Source organism: Aythya marila, assembly GCF_965140915.1.
Source record: "Aythya marila genome assembly, chromosome: 1".
In the NCBI taxonomy this organism is placed as follows: Eukaryota; Metazoa; Chordata; class Aves; order Anseriformes; family Anatidae; genus Aythya; species Aythya marila.
Window position 1 is genome coordinate 146642886 of NC_139042.1, and position 20288 is coordinate 146663173.

Sequence of the window (20288 nt, forward strand, 5' to 3'; positions counted from 1 at the left end):
CAGCACAACTTTCAAAAGCACTCAGAAGATACTGCATCGTCTGTCCCAACCTGCAAATACCCCCAAAATAGTGATCAAGAAGCTGTGAGAGGCCTGCAGCCACAGCCCATGGCTTGGGACAACCAGCTCCCCTGGAAGTGACTGCACCATGAGCATCTAAAGCAGCTCAGATCCCCTTTCAGGCAGGGTTACCAGCATTAAATCCAAGACTCTGAAGTATGTTCAGCCAACAGGAAGCCCAAAAGCAGTCTGACCAAAGCTGTGCACACCGGACCAGTCTCCAGAGCTACCACAGAACTCCTTCCAGAGTTTATCTTCACAGAGAGCATTTTGGCTGCTTCCAATGCAGCGAGACCACAGCATCCTCTCTGCTTGATACCAGCACTTCCGTTCAGCTTGGCGTTGGAAGGACATGAAAGACAAACCTAGGTTTGAATCAGCTTTACCCAAGAATCAGACTTTATGCCCCACGTTTTTTGATGAAGTTTTGATGAAATGAAGTGGGCCGCTGAAGAAGAGAGATGCAGAAAGGTGACCAAAGTGAGTTATCAGTTGGCAAACACTCAGAGACCAACGCTCAAATTACAGATAAGAATCAGACTCGGATTGCTGGCAAGCAGTCAAAGGCCCAAATGCTTTGCCAGCATTTTCTACGGAGGAAGTCAATACTTCAATGCATACAGAGCTGAGTATCTGAGGGGTCCACTGCCTCGGCACGATGCACAAGTCCCCATCCTCACCAGGATGATCACTTGCCCAGCAGTACCACTGCAACGCTCTGGCCAAACTGGACAACCAGATAAGCTGAGATTAAACTCCTGCTGGCCTGCCGTAGCTGGTGACTCACTGCACCACCTGGACACGCAGAGAGCACCAACAGCCCTCCTTGGGAGAGCAGATCCAGGGCAGGAACTGGGCAGTGAGAGGGGATTCCAAATCTGGTGGAAGCTTTAAAATAATCATATGGTATCTTTTCTTGCTGTTTTATTCATCAGTAAGGAACCATCTCAAGAAAAGACAAAATACAGAATACGATTCAAAAGGATTTGAATTTTATCCTGTGACTCCTTACACTAATGAATTCAATGAGCACCAGCAGTTACCACACAGAAACACAGCCAGAATTAAGTTACGTGCCCTCTTTCCATCCTATTAAGTAAGAAGAGATCCAAAAAAATAATAAAAAAAATAGCAAGTTGCTTACTTCTCTGCAATCAATCTCATCTATGTGAAAGAGAAGTACAGCACTGCGTATGAGCATGTATCTGACAATCTGCACACCCCCTAAGGTTGGATCTGGTGTACCTGTAGTACGATATAATATTGGTTAAAATGAAGTTAACATACACAGTCACGTAATCCAGAGAAATTAAAGGGAAACAACCTCACATGGGACAACACTGAGTTCTCATCTTTCTTCTCCAATATTACAAGCGTATTTGCTATCTCAAATGCAAGGCAACAGATTTGAGAAGCATACTCCTTTATGAGAACCAAAGGAATTTTAAGGCTCACCATGGTTTTATAAGACTAGCAATAGGGTTTTATTTAAAAGTAGTTCAACCAGACGTTATGTCTATCACTCTGCACCTGCAAAGCCTTTGCCACCTCCTGATTGATGTCTCTTTTGAAGAGGTGCCGTTGGTTGTATTATGTACCTAGAGTGGCTGAATCACAAATGGTGCAGGGAAACCAGCACAAAGCTTCCTCTGTACTCTTCCAGTTCATTTAAAAAGCCCTGACTTTTAAACCAGTCAGCACTTACACAAACACCTCCAGAGATGAAAGGCTAACACACTGATCCGAAACTAAACGCTGCATGAAGAAAGTCAGACTGGGCTCTGAGGCCCTTACTGTCACCGACAACCTTCAGCCTCACTCAGTGAGGAATCCTCTCGCTCCAGCGCCCCTCTCTCCTGTGCAGCCTACGCAGCACAAGGGCATCCACATCAGCCCCCTGGTGCAGCCTGCTGGAAGGAGACACCCAGCTCCATTTCCCTGCAGGGGAGATACACAGGGGGCAAGTCTGGTGCAGACAACATTCTCCTTGTCCCTGTCTGCCCGTGTAGCATCCTCTGAGGTCCTACACCAGTACCCCAGAGCTCTTCTGTCCCTACAGGCGTGCAGAGACTGACTACGGAGGAGTTGCCATTTATTTGCAGGACGGGCGGTTTCTTGCGATGGCTCCAGTTGATGCAGACATCACAGCCTCTGCAGCCAAAAGAAGAACAAACCCTGAGAAGTCAAAAAAGCGAATTATCTTCTCCTTGCCAGAGTAATAACTTAGAAATTCCATGAGGATGAAAAAAAAGCCAAGAAGGAGGATGCAGGAGGGGAAGAAACTTTCCTGAGCTGCAAATAAACGAGCAGGATCTCAGACAGTTAATTCCAGCGAGTCAGAGGCTAATCTGAACCAACGCTGTGCTAAAGCAAGCCCCTTCGTCAGGAAACCCTGCGATGCCAGAAAGCGAAGCGCAAGGCTTCACTAAACCTTAAATCTGTGCTAAAAGGGCAAATCCACGGCTAGCACAGCATGCCTGGTGCACAGCAACTCGGCCTCGGCTGTGGGCAGCAGCAAACCCCACAGCCGGGGCAGCCCAGGCGCGGCTCCCCCACAGAGCTCTCCCCCCTTACCGGTGCCGGCCGTGCATCCAGCTCGCCCCCCAGCCCAGCAGGCCGGCCCCCAGCGCCGTTTTCTTCCAGTGGTTCCTGAGGGTGGCCAGCAGCCCGCCGGGCCCGGCCATGCCGCCGGGGAAGGGGGCCCGGCCGCCGGGAAGCCGCGCTCAGCCCGCGGCCGCCGCCGCCGCCCGGCTCGGCTGGAAACGGCTCCCCCGGCCCCGCGTTCCGCCCTGCCGAGCCCCGAAGGGAGGCCCTAAAAATGTCACCCGCTAATCCATGTCCCCAAGCACCGCGTCCAGTCTCTCCCTAAACACCCCCAGGGACGGTGACCCCACCGCCTCCCTGGGCGACCCGTCCCAGTGCCCGGCTGCTCTTCCTGAGGAGAAATGTCTCCTCATCGCCAGCCTGAACTTCCCCTGGTGCAGCATCCAACATACAAAACAGCCCCAGAAACTATTTCTGGAGGTCCAGCCAGCTAACCAGATGGCATCTCGCCTAGGAAGCATCTGGGATTTGCTGTCTAAGCCCCAGCAAGTGGGTGCACCAGGAGAAACATCTCCAGCCTCTGCTGCAGAGCAGGGTCTGCTGGTGGGGATGCCATGTGGCCCCAATGCCCTGCAGAGCGAGGAGGGTATGTGACCAAGTGACAGGACCCAGCTTCTCACGGGGACAAGCTCTGGGACAACCCAGGGGTGACAGCCCAGTCCAACCTTCATACCTGGCTTCATCGGATGCCTGGAAGAGCGCAAGCAGCCTCAGAGATACATCAGGGAGGTGCTGAATGGGTTGATAAACAGAGATCCTCCCCGTCCTGTGAAAAAACAAAAACTGAGAATGAAACATTGGCTAAATAAGCAGGGTAAAGAAGCGCTTTGCTTTTGGAGAACGCTGCCCTCCTTCCACCAGGGCTTATAGATTTGTGGTGACAAAGACCCTGTCTACGTGGGACCAGCTGGTTGGGGCAATGAACTTAAAGCTGGGGAGAAAAATTTGTCTCAGAATGCTTTTTTTTTTCTCGATAGCAAAATGCTATCTTCATCAACATCCAAACATTTATTAGAGTCTAATATAAAGAGTCTAATATGAAAATATTAGAGTCAATAAAATTATTTTTATGTAAAAATCTTCCCCAAATCTTTCTCCTTCATGATGTGTGGTTGGGATGTGGGTAGTAAAAAAAGAGGGCCGATGGAGGCCACATGTGGGACTCTGGATATGCAAAAGTCTGTTCTGAAAGAGTCACGTTGATGCAGAAGAGAGTCCAGGAGCAACTCTGTTGTTAGTGATGAGGAAAGCAGATTAAAACTTGAAGGTTGGTTTCTCTACTGTTGGTTTTGTGTGTGTGTTGCTTGTTTGTTTCCCTCATTTTGTCTAGTCGAAGATTTGGGATTTGTTTTTCTAAGAAAAACATTAAAAGATCAGCTCCTGATGAATATTTCAGGCACATCCTTGTCCAGTAGACATTGCTTCCCACTTAAATATTCCAGATTCATCTGTCCAGTGCATCTCAGCACAGACACTTGATGTGCTGCTGCATGTTCCAGGTGGTGTAGAGTGATTAAATGTCCTACTTTTTTTTTTTTTTTTTTTTTTTTGGTGATGTCCTACTTTCTGTAAGGGTTCAGGTGGTATGGCCAACTGCTCACAGCAACAATAGGAACAGATACCAGTACTCTCGTCCTATTCTCCTTAGCTTATGAAAAGATAAACATTGCTTGCTGATGAATACTTTTCAAATTTGTAATTCTTATGAGCTGCCACAAATAATTTACAAAGACCTGTAGGTTCCTATTTCGCAACCAAGTCTACTGAATATAGTTATGTTTATTAACAACGCTTCCAAAACAACCTTGAATTTTTAAAATAAAGCCTTTTTAGTATGCCGGTACATGTTCAGAGAAGTCAGAATAATGCTTAAATATGTAAGGGCCTGAATATCTCTAAGATGGCTGAATGATAATTTTCCTGAGTTCATATGCATGAAAACACATTTGATTTAATATAAATGAGACATTTTAGCTTGAATAATAGTTGTCTTTCCACATCGCTAGCGAAGGGTCTTGACCCTGCTCTAAGCAGCATGGTCGGGCTGGACGAGCTCCAAAGGTCCCTTTTCCCACCCCAGCCATTCTGGGACGCCATCTGAGAATTTGGCCTGGGAAATCTGAGATGGTGCTTTTCAAAGACAACCGCCCTTAGAAGAAACACTGCAGAGAGCAATGACAGATTGTGTGCTTATCTCATTATCTGGCTTTACTTAGGATGCAGTGTCCATTCCGAAATCCCTCCTGGCAAACATGTATGTCCTAGTTTTTGGCTGCGGCAGTCTGATCACCCTCAAGGTGGAGCGCACCTGCTGTGCTGCCGCATGTACCAGGTAGTTCCTTTTTAGCTCTCCCAGCTTTTTGCATGTCAAATCAATAGAAGTAGGAATTAGAGTATGTGCAATGAAAAATGAGAGGATAAAGGTCTGCTTTTGAGCATCCTCCACATTATAAGCTGTAGTCATTTTTTGGCCAAGTAAAATGCCTGCTACCTTTTTCAGAAAACTCTTTGGAGGAGGCTGAAATGTGTGTTTATTTTTTCTTTAGCTAGATGGTTTGTGTAAAAATAAGTCAGTGTTCGAAAAGCTGCTCCACAGCTGTGACACCTGACTTGGGATGTGTCACCTAAAATCACCACACAAGTTGCTTGTGAAGACAGGTGTGTGCCTCAACCCAATTACTCATATCTGACCCATTTTTAAGAACATTTTTTTATCATCCCATCTGTACCATCAATGTCAAATCTGTTAGCAGAAGAAGCTTCAGATACATGATGGTGCGTCAGGGACATACTTGTTTGTAACTTCAGTAAAGTCACATGCTTGACCAGCTGAGCTCCCTTCTTAGCTAGAGAATACGGCAGAAACAGTAGAGTTGTTTTTTTTTTTTTGTTTGTTTGTTTCTTTCTTTCTTTCTTTCTGCTGCTTAGCAATGCCCTGCAAGTATATGTACATAAGTATTGTCAAGGACAGAGAATGATTTGGTCTCCTCTTCTGTGCAGCACAATCCGTCCTTAAAGCCTCACCTCAACTAACTCATCTGTGTTGGTGTTTTTCTGTCACGGTTTTTCAACTGGGAATAGGATTGAAGTTACTGATTTCATCACTTGGTATGTAGTTTTGAGTGGAACCTTCCAAAACATCTAAGGAAGCTGAGAAGTACTGTTCCCAGCCACCACTTGGTACCGCTGGGGATTTATTCAAATTCATGGCCTGAAAGCTAATTCTAGCCATGTAGTCTGTAGGTAATCCTCATACGGCTGAGTTGGATGGCCCCATCCTGCATCTCCAGGAGCTTCTGCATCAGCACTCTGCACGGTCAGAGGGGAGTTTCTTTGCATAGTGGTAACATCAAAGATATGTGCCTGTGTGTAAATAAAAGAAAGGGACACCCCCAGTCTGGTGTAGCTGTTCTGTTGTCCTTACAGCAAAGGAGACTGGTTATTTTGGCATGTGTGACTTGGCTGAGGATGGGCTGAGGGTATCAGAGAGCAGGGCTGGAAACCACATCTCCTGCCGTAGTGGTGATCCTACATGTATGTCTTCAGGTGCTTCCTTCCACGTAGAACACAAATAATCATTTGTATTGCAGAGACTGCATTTGTTGCCCTGTAGGAGCTGTGTGTTTGCCACAGCAATGTAAGTCTGTGTTCCTGCCAGACCGAGGCAGCATTGTTTCTGGTTGTGGTCTGCCCTCCTCAACTCCCTTTTTACACATTTTTGATATTGCTGTGGCCAGAGTGACATGGGGACAGCATCTGCTTTTGGCACAGAAATCCCCAACTGCAAATCTCTCCACACCTCTGGCCCAGCAAGGGAGATTATAATTTGCTTCTCTTTAATTCCGCAACACCTGAACACCAAGCATGATTTACGGAGGGGAAGAGCCCTTTTCCTCAGTCCCACAGGGTGTCTCTCCAGATCTGCCTGAGAGATGGGAGCTCCAGCCTCGCAGGTGCATACACCAACTTTTCTCTCCCAACAAGCCACGGGCACAAGTTGAGCTGCAGAAAGAGAGCTCTTTCTCTCCCTGTCCAAGGGTTCCCATGCTAGCTGAAGTCTCTGGTGGGTGTCCCAGTCAGTGTTTCTTTACTTGCATTCTCCAGCTTGTGTGTCCAATGCCTGAAGCCGTTCTTCACCCCATGTCCCAGGTCCCTCTCCGTTCCGCCACTGGTCACAGCCCTGTGTAAGGGCAGGGAGCACTGCAGCCACTGAAGCTTATCAGAGAAACTTCCTATCTGTGAGAGCAGAAAAAGTTCATGATGGATTCTCTTGCCCTCATTTCCAGCTCTGCCTGAAGGTGCAAGCCCCCAAGGCAACCCTGTCTGCAGCCAGCACCCGCTCCACTGGCGTGGAGAAAGATCTGAATTACACGGGCAGAGTTTGTGGTTGAGTAACTCGGAGAAACTGCACGAGAATAATCCCATCGCTAAGCAGAACACGCTATGAGCTTCACCCTCCCTAGGTCAGAATGCAGGAGCGTGCCTAGCATACTTCTACAGCACAAAACACTGCCTCTGCACCCCGTCTTTTCTTCCCATGGCTGGACTATTACACAGAAATATTCCCTGATTCTCAGAGTTTATTAACCTATTTTTCCAAGGGAATGAATGGAGATATTCACAGCTTTTGAACAGCCACAGAAACCCATTAAGCTTCTCTGTGGCAACCCTGTCAGGAGGCTGTTCCTGTAGCAGAGACACATTTCAGGAGGCTCTGCACTTACTCCCAACCTATTTGGGCTCAGTGAATGCAGGTGCCACGGAGGCATTAGGGTGAGCAGCTCTGGGCTCTAAGCTTTAAACGTAGCTGGGCATCAGACAAAATTGCCTTTAGGCTTGTGGTCTCAGAGCTGGCCAGAGGTATTAATTCATCCCCAGCACCAGTTGGCTGTCCCTCAGGTCTGCTCTGAATGAAGGAACAAGGACAGTCCCCCAGCCTGGGATCAGTCCATGCACCAAGCAGCACAAAACCATGCACAGAAAAACCCGTAGCAACTCCTGTGTCTGCTCTACTATTGACTTTCACTGAAGGTCTCAGCTACACCAAGGACATCACTTTTATCACTTTTTTTTTTTTTTTTTTTTTTTTTTAGGTTCCTGCTCTTTAGAAAGTCCCGCTGACCTGGGCTAAGGTCACTCATCCCTGAGCCGGTGCTGTTGCCATGGTGCTGCTGTATATCAAGGGACATAGAAAGCAGCAAATGCAGGGAGGGAGAGAGAAAGAGGGAGACCATGCGCAGTGTGGAAGTGCTCATGGGACGTGCATGCCTCTGTAAGCAGCATCCAGCTAGAAGGGAGGTAGCTGGCACCCAGCACGCTGGTAACATCTAGCCTCTTCCTGGTGTAAATCCACGGACGGGTATTGTCACTGTCACCAGCAGAACCTCAGAGTGGATGGTTTAAAGACACGAGAATCTCACAGGGATTTTGCTCCCAGCAAAGAGTAATGCTCATTGTTTAATAAAAGTAATAAATAAACGTGTATTTTCTCCATTTGACCCTGTTGTACATCTGGATGAGAGAGAGGGTAGGAAATTAAGGCTTCCACAGTGGTTACTGATTGTTATGTACCACCTACCTATGGTTACATGAAGGTATCTCCTACCCGAAAAAGCAGCCGCTGCTCCATACCATCCTGGTTGCATCCTATGCCCAGATGATGCTATATGCAGAGAATCTCCCAAAAACTACAAATACATCTGTAGCAATGATTCATTTACTGAAGCGGTGACATCCTAATCTAGGGACCAGATGGAATGGGGCCTTGGGCAATTGTAATCAAAGAGCAGCAGCCAGATTTTGAAGGAAGGAGAGATTCCCAGTTGGTTTCCTATTAAATGTTTCTATTTTCATTTTGTTTTGACTCAGTTGTGTGCATCACCATGGCCCACTGCACACATCTGGCTGACATCTTAGATCGCATACCCAGCACATTGCTGCGCTTGCTAGAAGTTTCACTTCTTCCAAAGTCAGTGCCAGTGCCCTGTGACAGCGTGCTGGTTTATCCTTGTCCTTAGGCAGAGCTGGGGGACAGCAGGATCAGTCGCAGTCGAAGGCGGGATGAGAAAATCCATCACTGTAATGAAGTGCCACTCCCGTTCTTCTTCACCAGCAAGATATCTTTGCCACTGTAGGAGCTGGAAGATTAATTTGGCTTGGATTCTGGAGCACAAAATATGGCCACTTAGGAAAAGTGTAATCCTGCTCGTTACTGTAGATTGGTCTAGTTCAGCCCCTGCCAAAAGATACATCCTGCATCTAACACTGATACTGATCTTAATGCATACCTGTAGTGTTTGTTTGTTTTTTTTTGTTTGTTTTGTTTTGTTTTGTTTGTTTGTTTGTTTGTTTTTTTCTTTTCTTCCTTTTTTTTTAGATTAGTTAAAAGCTAAAATTCAAATCAGAAGAAAATCTGATATCTTGCTTTTTCATTATCTCATATCTTCCAATTATCTCAAAGGTCATCTTTTCATTCTTTCCTTTAGAAAATTTGCTGGAGTTCCAGATCTGTCTATCCTATCATATCTATGCTGTTTCCTTAGGTTTTGGAAGGCATCTGAGAGTTCTTCTAAAGATATTCTCTGTATAAATTCTGTGCATTTTCAGCAAGTGTATGTCAGCAAGCCATGTAGCTACTTTGTGTTTTGTACAGCTTTACATTGCATTTGTCTTCCAGAAAGTTGCTAAGGGATAGGTTTTAAAAATAGTTGTAGTTATTCTCATGTTGTTAATTTATGTGCTAATTATAACACAGACACTGGTTTTGAATTCCATGGAGTTCCTTTCATTACGTATAGTGCATTTTCTTTGAATTCATATCACATTGTGATCTGGTGTCATTTGAAAGGCTGACTTTGCTTTTCCTGCTGTGTAGAGACTATTCTCCCTTAATACGCTGCTTTCAGGATCTATGGTAAGCTGATGTCGGGGGCAATGTAAGACTCTGGGACTTGACTAGGCTAGATTAGAACAGACTTGTATTTTGCTTTAAATGAAAGCAGTTTGAGCCACAGTTACTGTTCTTTCCAAATGCTCAGCCGTTGCTGACTCCATTTATATGACATCTTTGCTTGCTTTGATTTCTTGCTTTCCCGTTTTAAGAACAGATGGGAAAAGTAATTTAAGTACTGAACACCATAAGGTACCTAGAGTAAAATAAATTAAGGAAATACCATGAGTGGAAGGATAAAGCAGTTAAACCACTAACAGAAGATTTACAATTAAGAATTAACAGATGATCTAAACTTTGCCAAGTGACAGAAATCACCTGGTCCAGGGTTAATGCTGCAGAGCGCAGACAGGACTCTCACATCACAGGTATGTGGAGAAACCCAAGTCGTCATGGAAGAGAGGAGACTGGAGAAGGCAGACATGGAGAACCAGCACATGGAGTTATACACACAGTAATAAGATGGGAAAAGAAAGAAAAAAAAAGGACAGCACCATTTGCTTAGATGAACATAATATAGCAAAAATGTACAATGCAGCAGTCAAAGATGAAATTGTCTAGCTGGAAGTAAATAGGACGCTTTAACTGTTATACAGAAGCAAATGTGTTGCCAGGAATAATTTTAAAAGACTCCTGTAGCAGAATTACACATAGCAGAAAGCAAACAGGGAAAACTGAGTGGACAGTGCTAAGCTTATTAAGAATAAAGAGGTATGTGAACAAGGCTGGAAAATAAATGGGAAATATATTGGAAAAGGCAGAATTGCTACTAGTTCCCAGGAAAAATCTCAGCTGAATACAGAATAGGCCTGGAAGTGCTCCCCTTCCCTTAGCCTCGTACTAGCATCTCCTCCCTGCAATCCTTGAAAAAGAAGCTAAATCAGAAGCTAAATTCTGATGCTAAACCAGAGGCGAAGGGGGGATCTTATAAGGGTCATTGGCCAGAGGATCATATAAACAGGCGCTGCCCTGTTCTTTGCTGCAGGGACAAAGCACGGTATCTCCTAGTAGCAGAACTGTCAGCACAAAGCTAAGCAAACAGAACTGAAAATTCTAGATAAATGGAAATACCATGTGAATAAATGGCATTAACACAGAGAGTCGGTGAGCAGAGGGTGAATAGACAAAGGAGGGTCTGCCCACATGGAGAATGTGTAAAAATTCTGTGGGAAGGTCAGCAGCACAGCAGGGACTTTTGCCTCTAGTCTAACCACTTGCAGCAAGCACCTGGAGCACTGCTGCATGGTGATGTTTAAGGGATGGGCATCGCCAACATTAATCTGGGGTCTGAGAAACTGGAGGGGTTGGTTAGGGGACTCTACTCCAATGATTCCAAGCACAAGAGGTAAATTATGCACTTATGCCTCCGAGGACACTATTAGTTGTGTTGCAAAGCTATGCTCAAAGCTGCTGAACAATGATTTCTGTGCCACGGATGCAGTTGAAACTTGACGTCAGCATATTCTAGTAAATAAAGAGATTTTGGCTTTAATACACGGAAAACAGTGCTTGCTGAAATTGGCCATGTAACGCTCGCTGAAATGGTGAAGCCAGTTCCTCCTGGGAAAGCACATTTGCTTTACTGTCTGCAGGTAAATGCTCCGTCGGCAGACATTTGGGGGGCCCAGACCCATTCCCAGCTACCTCTGTGTGAATGCAGTAGGTGCAGCTTGGAATTAGTTTTCTGTGCGATGACCTGACTTAGAAAAACAGCCAACCAAATATATCTGCCTACTTTGGACAAAATAAGGACTGTGATTGCCAGAGATACAGCTGAGGGTGAGACAATGGAGGAAGTAAGTAATATTATTAGCACAATTCCCATTAAAACATATGTGGAAACACTAATTATTAGACAGGAACAAAATGGACATGTGAAAGTCTTTCAGGGTCTGAAAAGTCTCAGTAAAGAACCAGGAAAATCTTCCACATCCCATTAAAGGTACTGACACAGCTGGTAAAACTCACCATGTATACACAGGCGATTTAGGTGGTTTGTTTGGATGGCAGCAGACACACCAGAGTCCTCTGCTTATCTTTGTGTGGCTGTACATGGGTTGCCATCACTTTATCCACACAGCATGCGGAAGGCTCCTTGCACTAACGCTGATCCTGAAATGTCACTGAGGATTGATTTGGAACAGAGGATAAGGTCTGAAATCTATGACTTTGTTAGTGAGCATCCCTGTCACTGTTGTGCTGTCAGGCTTTTGTCGCTGGTGCACACGGATGACGGGAGCTGGACAAAGCACGGAACAGAGCTCTCAAAAGCCAGTGGCTCTCTGAGTGCCCTGTTCGATCGCTTGGGCTCGTCAAAACCTCACAGTTCACACTGAAACTGAAACCGGTGGCACAGCTCCAACAAATGCATCAGGTTGTCTGAGCTCAGCTGAGTCCTGCCTTGCAAGTAGATGAGGGAACCTCGACCAAGCATCAGTCGCCAGGTAGTTCACTGTAATGAAATGTATATCCTGGTAATTTGGGAATAATTGTATCTTAGGCTAATAACCACCAGTATCTTCCTTCACCAAGTTTATTTAATCCACGATATAGTTACTGTGTCTTAAACAGAAATCACCCTCAAGGTATCATCTAATTATCTTCTCATCATTCTGCAAATCTGCTTCGTATTACCAATAATCTTGTTACTACAACTGCAACACTCATTAAGCAAACAGAGGACAATAAAAATATATACAAAAGTAGTAATCAAATTGCATTGAAATCACACAATGAGTGATGGATAATTTTGGAGCAGATTGTTCTCATAGATTATTTCCCGAGAAAGGTTGAAATAGCTCAAGAAAATCCTATTTCAATTACAGGGCTCTCTTCTAGAGTCTGGCATTATGTGACTCGATGACCACCAAAAGGCACAGCTAGGACCAGAAATGGTTGCAGAGCCCACCCCATGGGAGCGGCCCACACACCAGTCCCTGCACAGGCTGGCCCCAGAGGGTGCCAGAGACAAGATGAAGCCGAACTTTGTGACAATGATCCAACATCTCGTGGGTTCCTCTCACACTTCTTGGTGGTGTCCTGGATGGTCTGGCCTGGGACTGGGAAGCCGTCACTTTCTTCTTGACAGGCAGCGGCTCCTGATTTTGCACTGAGCACAGCAAAACCACAGAGAAGTTCTGAGCCATCCATGTTTAAATCATCTGAGGCCTGATCCTCAGCTCCTGAAAGGTGATGGAAATACATTCACGAAGAGCAGACAGCCAGATTTTCAAGCTGTTATTGCCTCTCATCTGCGCCTGGTTATATTTAGCTGGTGCACCTGCACGGAGCCACTTGAACGTGTATCAAAACAATTCCCGTTCCTAGCTTTGATCCATACTGTCTGGTCCAACAACAGACCATCATTTGTCTCACTGGTAAAATAAATGCTGACAAATTTGAGTTTTTTTGTTTGCTTGTTTGTTTTTGTTTTTGTTTTTCAGCAGCAAACACACAAAAATATATTTGGAACATTTTATGGGTACATTGCACACCTGATGGAAACATTTATGACTTTTTCTTCCTCAGGTATATCAAAAATATCCTCATCCAACTTGACTATTTTTATCAATTCCACTCCTAAATATAATGTTCACTTTGGCACGGAAATTTTCCTGAGTATCACAGATGAGGCCATGAACTCTTTGCTACTCTCAGCCAAATGGCTAAAAAAGAAATCCACCCCTTGAAGTAAGTAGGTCCCATTAGATGACTGGTGAAATAGTAAGTTATGTGAGCGTGTGTGTGCAAATTACTGCATGGGAGAGAGCCAAGGCAGAGAGAAGTGCCTGCATTTAGTTTGGACTCTGGAGAGGTTACCAGTCACTGCCTTTTTGTGCTGGCCCAGCAACTTTGTATTCATCCAAACAGTTGAAATCCCTTTCTCTTTTAATATGCAAGTTTGCATTTAACTCAGTAATTCAGTATTGCTACTGCAAATATAATAGAAATATAGAAGTGCACAGTTACATTTTTCAGTAAAGTGGGCAAAAGGACAAAAAAATTTTATTTTTTTTTTTTTAGAAATACAGAACTCTCCCTAATCGATAAAGAAAGAATAAAATGGGAAGCTGGAGGATAATATTCTACCCCTTGTGGCATAAATGCTTATAAGTCTCTTGTTCCTTTCCCATTTGTGTTATGTGACCCACCTCATCTGACCACACTTGCTTAAATCCATTTTTTTTGTGGAGAAATGCACCACAAGTGGTGTTTGAAGCCATCTTCAGGAGAAATGAGGGGGGTCCCAGGGCACTGGGGCTCCCACCTATGTTGTTAGATAGCAGGGCAAGTCTTCCAGTGCCTGAGGAGCAACACAAGGTCAGTGCTTGCCCCATGAACCATGTCCTGCACTGTGCACTTCTAGTATTTGTTCTGCTGTCATGTTGCCTGAGCTCAGTCAGGAGACACAAAAATGCAAAAAAAAAAAAAAAAAAAAAAAAAAAAAGCAAATAAAATTTAAAAGCAACAACAGTGACCCCGCTTTAGCGCTTGCTGTGTGATTAGCAGAGATCTGCCAGCCTGGCTCCCCAGAGCCTGCAGGAAATCTCTTTCTAGCCCACTTTCCTCGCAGCTGCAGGGAGACACAGGGGCAAAGAAATACCTTGTGAGCTCCTGGTGTGGTTTGCAGGTTTAGAAATAACCCGTGAGACACTGGAATTTAGTTATGTGGTTCCTCCAGTCAGCCTCTTGGTGGGGTGGAAGCTGAACAACAGCCCATGGGGAGCAGGGTTTGCCCTCAACCTCTCTGATCTCTACGAGCAGAAGGCGAGCGTTTTCCGAGCTGGCAGGAGTGAATGTGACAGCAAAGGAGAAATGAGATGGGAAGGAGGATAAAGGCCTGCACACAGAGGTGACACCCGTGAGGGTAAAGCTTGCTAGCTGAGGCCTTCGTTTGTTGCTACAGCGTGCGCTATTTGTGACTGGATGCAGAGAGCAGGGAGGCAATAAAAGGCTTTTTATTTAAGGCTCTGACACTCCGGGAGAAAATGAGGAGAAGAGAGGTGCTAAAAGAGAAATACGTGGCTTTTCATTTGTCCGTCCTCTCTCATCTTCCTTAACTTTTATGGCATGAACTTGCACAATTTAAGCACCTGCCAGCAAAGTTCTGGCCCTGGGGAAGGTGGGGAACCCCCAGGTGAAGTGTGGGCAGATGCACTGGTGCTGCCTGGGGGTGTGGGGCTGCTCCCTGGTTCCTCAGGCACCGCAGGCAGTGAACCCAGCGCACACCCTGCTGCACAGCCTGGGCCCAGCCTCTGGGCCACAGAAACACACTCAGAGTTCACAGACAGATGAACGTGTTGCTGATAAATGTGCAGCTCAAGTCTAGCTCGGCCGAGAAGTCACAAGCCTGGTGTCAGTTCACCCCTTGTGACTGGCAACATGGCAGCAAGGCGGCCCTCATCGCCCTCCCTGGTGGGCTGCAGGAAAGGCTCAGCCCCGGAGCAAGGCCTCCAGGCATGGCAGAGCCCAGCATCAGGACATGAGGCACCTGTGGGGAGAAGGGCAAGGGCAGCTGAAAGGGGACAGAGGTGTCACCCGGGACACACTGCTGCCACCACCTGTGTCAACTGACTTGGCCAGGCCTCACGGGAGGCTGTGCATCTTTGTGGAAAGAAGCTGGGCTCCGAACATGTATTTTTAGCCAGGTTTCCTAAGGAAGCGAAGAGTCTGTCACTTCTCGTCTGCCCATCTGTCCCTGCCAACCTTTGAATCTGCCGGCTACTTGCAAGCAAACCTGATGGAGCGTTAGAAGTCTGGCAATCACGTGGATTTCTCATTGTGCAATTGGGTAGCTGGGAAGAGCTGGGGAATGGCAGGCGATGCATGAATACCCCTCTGACAGAGGGATGGACAGGAGGACTCAGAGGTCACCCCTCCTGTTTGGAAGCTCCTCTCCAGCCTCTGCACGTGGTGCTTCCTGCCACAAGCACGTTGGTAGAGAGCTCCCAAAGGGAACGTGCTCGGCTAAATGAAGCAGAAACTGCGGCCTGTCAGAGACACATCCAGCGTGGAGCTGGAATACCTGCACTTTGTTCGGTGCACAGAATGACTTGCTTCATTCGCAGCCCCCGTTCCTCTGACAAGGACAGGAAGCTTGTAAGGAAACATGACAGACAAGGAGGAAATCTGCTGTGCTGTGAAGGTGGAAGCGCTTCGCCTACCAACCCAGGGTGTGTGCAACTCCACGTGCCTACTCTTGCTATAAAGGCTTTGCCTGTGTGGTTTATTCCCTTCCCTCACCCTTTGGCTGTCTCTGCTTTTCCAAAGGGCACACTCCTTAGGGCAGGGTCTCTCTCCACATCTATATGATGAGTTCCTGGCATGCATTTTGAGCATTGCTGTGAACAGTTAGTAAAAGCCAAGGCAAGATCCCTGGTACCTCCACTTTTGTACAATGCCACCCGTAATACCACCTCACCTTTGACTGAGAGGGTTGTCTGTGGGGAGATGGGGGATGGATGATGTCCCCAAGCTTAGCTGCAGTCTGTGATGTCTCTCTGAGCGTATCGCTGGCTGAACACATCTCCTGCTGCTGGGCATGCCCTCGGGCCACCAGCTCATCCCCACGTGCAGAGCTGAGCTCTTCCAGAGGACTTTGCTGTCACAGGGCTGTTGGCTTCACTCTGCACAGCCAGCTGCCATTGAGGGCCTTGCTGCCAGGGACGGCCACTTCAAACTGCAGAACTGAGAAGACCAGGGGGTGATCTGAGTACGGGAAGAAATAGCAGGGAGTGAAGCAATCAAGGGGAAAGGGTGTTTTTTATAAGGAAGCAGCCTTTGTAAGTCCACAGCAGTCGTGGGGCAGTTCAGGCATGCTGGGGACAGGCACACCAGTTTGCTTGGGGTGGGCTCACAGGCTGACAACGTCACAGCTGAGCTGGTGCAGCTCTTCCACTTCTCTTCAATGCAAATGAACAAAACCATGCTCCCTCTGGGCAGGGAGGGAGGGCGAATTTTAGTAAATGTGGCTTGTTAGGTGGTCTGGTTTTGGTCTCTGCAGGAAAAGAGCTCAGCCTTGACTCTTTAGAGGGCCCCTGGGGAAGAGCTTGATAATGTAATGGGATAATGAGTGTTGAGCTATAAAAGCATTTCATTACCAGCATCCTCACCCCATGCCGCCCCAGTCTGTTGCAGTTATCATGTGCTCCTGACAAGAAAGGTCACCGTGAGATCATTTTGCCTCTGAAACGGAGCAGCTGCATTTCAGCGAGAGGATCCGTGCTCCTGCCTGGGCACAAAGCATTAGCAGACACCCCAAAGCCAAGGGGATGCTGTGCTTTGGGGTGCTGCTTAGGAGCAGAGTGAGGGCATTCACTGCTTTGAAGGACTTTGGTTGTTGCCTCTTGTCCCTGCCAAGGCTCTGCTGCATGGCTGACAGGTAAATATCTCTCCTCAACCTACTTTTCATTACTTTCCTTTTTATGCCAGTAGTTATTTCCTGTCACGACCAGGTGGTATAGACAGCGGTACTTTTGTTTGGAGGTGATGGTGCTAATTCAGAGCCAGGGTTCAACCACGAGGACTGGAGCTCCTGCTGCATGTCCCAGGCTGTGGGCTGGGGAGTGCAGGTGCCTGTGCAATCAGGAGGCAGCATCCCGGTATGGCAGCCTCGGCCCCTGCATTCCTGATGGAGACAGCTTACCTACAGGGAACTTGTGTGAGGCTGGAAGAGTTATTTAAATCCCTCCCTGCACCCTTTCCTCAGTGGGGAACTACACCTAATGAGCCTTCCCTTCTCTTTGTCTCTTTCTGCTTTGTCTACAAGGATCTCAGGCTCCTGCGCAGCCCAGGAGGGTTAAAATTCAGGCTTCACATGACCACTGTGAATCTGGTGTCTTATGCATATGTCTTTCCAGAAGCCAGACCTTTCCACAACAGTGCCTCCAGCTAACCCTTCAAGGTGCAGCTGGCTCCTTCCTCTCACGTTCTTCTTCCCCCTCCCCAAAAAACACCAAGCAGCTGAGCCCTGTGCCCCTGTGGCCACATTGACAGAGCTTTCCCTGCCATGGCTGCTGCAGAAGGGGGCACCTGGTTTCCCCCTGGCTGCAAGGGCAGCACTGCAGGCTTCCATTTTTAGCACTGAAGAGTCACATTGCTTCTGCTGATGGCAGAGAGCGAAGACCTGAGCAGCCCCAGTCACTGGTCTGCTTCTGGCCAGGGAGGTTTCAATGAGTCGATGTGTTTAAACTGCAGCTGTGCCTGGCAGCACCTGCAAAGCTAGGCAAAGAGAGGAAACTTTTTATCAAAGGGGTTTAATCCTGTGCAATGATCTACATGCAGCTGTACAGCCTTCATTCTCTTTGTTTGCCTTTCAGGTTTGCCATTTCTGCACCCACTGACTGGCTCTTTCCCCTTGCTGCTCTGTTCAGCCCCACAGGGTTTATGTACAGGAGCAGGCAGGTTGCAAGTGCTGGCTCTCTCAAAACATGGCAAAAACAGGTGCATCCTCCATCTTCTGAGTTCCATCCATCACCACCGCTGTTGAACTGATTTCTCACTTCCCCAGCCACTAATGGGAAAAGCTAGAGGAATTCATGCCAGTACCAGAGAGATTTTTGACTGAAGATTTTTATGTTCCTTTATGCTTTTTATGCTCTTTTTATGCTCCTCAATTTTTGCCCTTCATTCAGTTCCTTGTTGCAGTTGGTATTGGTGACAGTACCTCCCTGGTGGTGGGCAGGACTCCATCTTACAAAATGCAGGATATTGTTTTTTGTCACAACCACCCAAAATCTCTTGCTAAAACCTATTCAGCTCAGAAAGAACTATCAGGTAGAAAAGCATGCCACCTGGTAGGATGCTTTAGGTACATCCTTATATTTGTCTGTCAGGTCAAAACACCCAACACATACAACCTCAATATTTCATACTGTATCCAATAAAATAAACACATTTTAAAAATCTTTTGCCTGCCTATTTTTTTTTGTTTTGTTTTGTTTTGGCAATAGTTTAGTTTTAGGTTAATTAATTTAAAACTCACTGTTTAAAAAATTAAAAAGTTGTACTTCTCCATTTGATCTACTCTTTTGCTTTCCCTCTGCTATGATAGTTGAAAGCACTTTTGTCCATTCCCCATCTGGGATAGTTTTACACCCTTACATGATTTGAATACCCTGATCTTTGGCCATTTAACCTGGGACACCTGAGTAGTTTTACACTCAAAACTGCATAGAAATGTGCACCTGACTCATTATTGCTGCACAAGTGCAAGGAGGAGACAAGATTACCAGCACAGTGCTGTGCCTGTCGGGTTTCCCAAAGCTGTGGTTCACAGTGTCATGCTGTGTTTTTGACCAGAAGACATCAAATCATTATTATCTGTGCCCCACACCACATGAGCCCCCCACTTTCCTGCTCTGTTCTTTGTCCTTCACTGGGGGGAGGCATGGCGAGAGGTGGCTGGTCCCCTCCAGACACAAGCAGACACAGCCACTTAAAACACACAACATGATTTTTTTATTTATTTAGTCAGTTTACATTCCACAATTGACAGTTTACTTATTTATTTTTTTTTCATTTTCCATGAACAGGTTGTTTAGTTAGTTACCAGACGAGATTTTATCGATGGAAATACAGTATTCTTTGCCAATTTGGATAAAAAACGAAACCAACCAAACAAAATCAAAACAAAAGGAAAATCGTAAGATGCAGCCAGTTTTTTGGCAAAGTCCTGTGACGCTTTCTGCAACTTTTGCCATTTCAAAGTCACAGGCTTTGTCAATTCCCCGTGTTAGTTCCCTGACCTCAACCCTGCTATAAAATTAGTTGTCCTTCAGGGCCACGGTCCTGCAAACACCAATGCACATATGCAAATGCCCGCGTGTTTGCAGATTAGCACCTTGGATTAACGGAGCAAGAATTTTGGGTTTGTGTCATGTTTAAACAACTTCTGTTCATCTCTTCTGCAATAATTTACAGGAAGAAATGGAGAGTACAATACATTTGATAAGATGTAGCATTCCTTGTGAAATTAGCCAACACAATCGCATCTTACCAGAACAGCCTAACGTAGTAATCATTTGCTGTTAAGTTTTTGTTAGCACCAATGGCCACAGGAGCCACATTGCCTCTTGCAGCAGTGCAGAAGTGAGACTCCTGCAGTACATGCCACCCTCGATTACTTCCGACAGCTGGATGCTACTGTCCCAAACACATTAAACTCTTTGCTTGTTGGCTAAAGGTGGTCCTCTTGGTTGAGCTACTTCAGACAGATTGCACTGCATATGCAGTTCAAATGTCCTTGACAATGCCTGAAACATTATCAGAAATGAACACATTTTGGGAATTTCCAAAGACTCTAAAGTTTAGTACATTTTAATGTAATTCCCAGTCTAGCAAAGCAATTAGGCATGTGCCTAGCTTTAAGCATGGCGATAGCATCGTTAATGGGACATTCATGCTTGAAATTAGGCAAGTGCTTACATGCTTTGTGGGATCAAAGCTTTGTAGCAGTGCTCTGATGAAGTCGGGATCTCCCGAGTGTCCTAATCCTAGCTTCTGCATTTACAGCCACTGTAGATTTGGATAAACCAGCTACAGTCTGGATTTTCAAAAGTGCTGGAAACAGAAGGCCCACCTGCAGCTAATGGTAGTTGTGAGGGTGCAACAAACCACTAAACATCAGGTCTTTTCCCCGGCTTTTGTATTCCTACCTCTAAAATGGCTGTAACAC

General features: G+C 46.2%; 1 protein-coding gene across 1 annotated transcript in view; it reads right to left on the reverse strand.

Moving 5' to 3' along the window:
* The window catches only part of AGK (acylglycerol kinase), a 29670-nt gene extending 26871 nt beyond the window's left edge, over positions 1-2799 (reverse strand). Inside the window, exon 1 of the mRNA XM_082783796.1 lies at positions 2635-2799. Within this exon, the coding sequence (XP_082639922.1) occupies positions 2635-2744 (110 nt within the window). The 5' untranslated portion in view covers positions 2745-2799. The remainder of the gene's footprint in view (positions 1-2634) is intronic.
* Positions 2800-20288: the final 17489 nt, after the last annotated feature.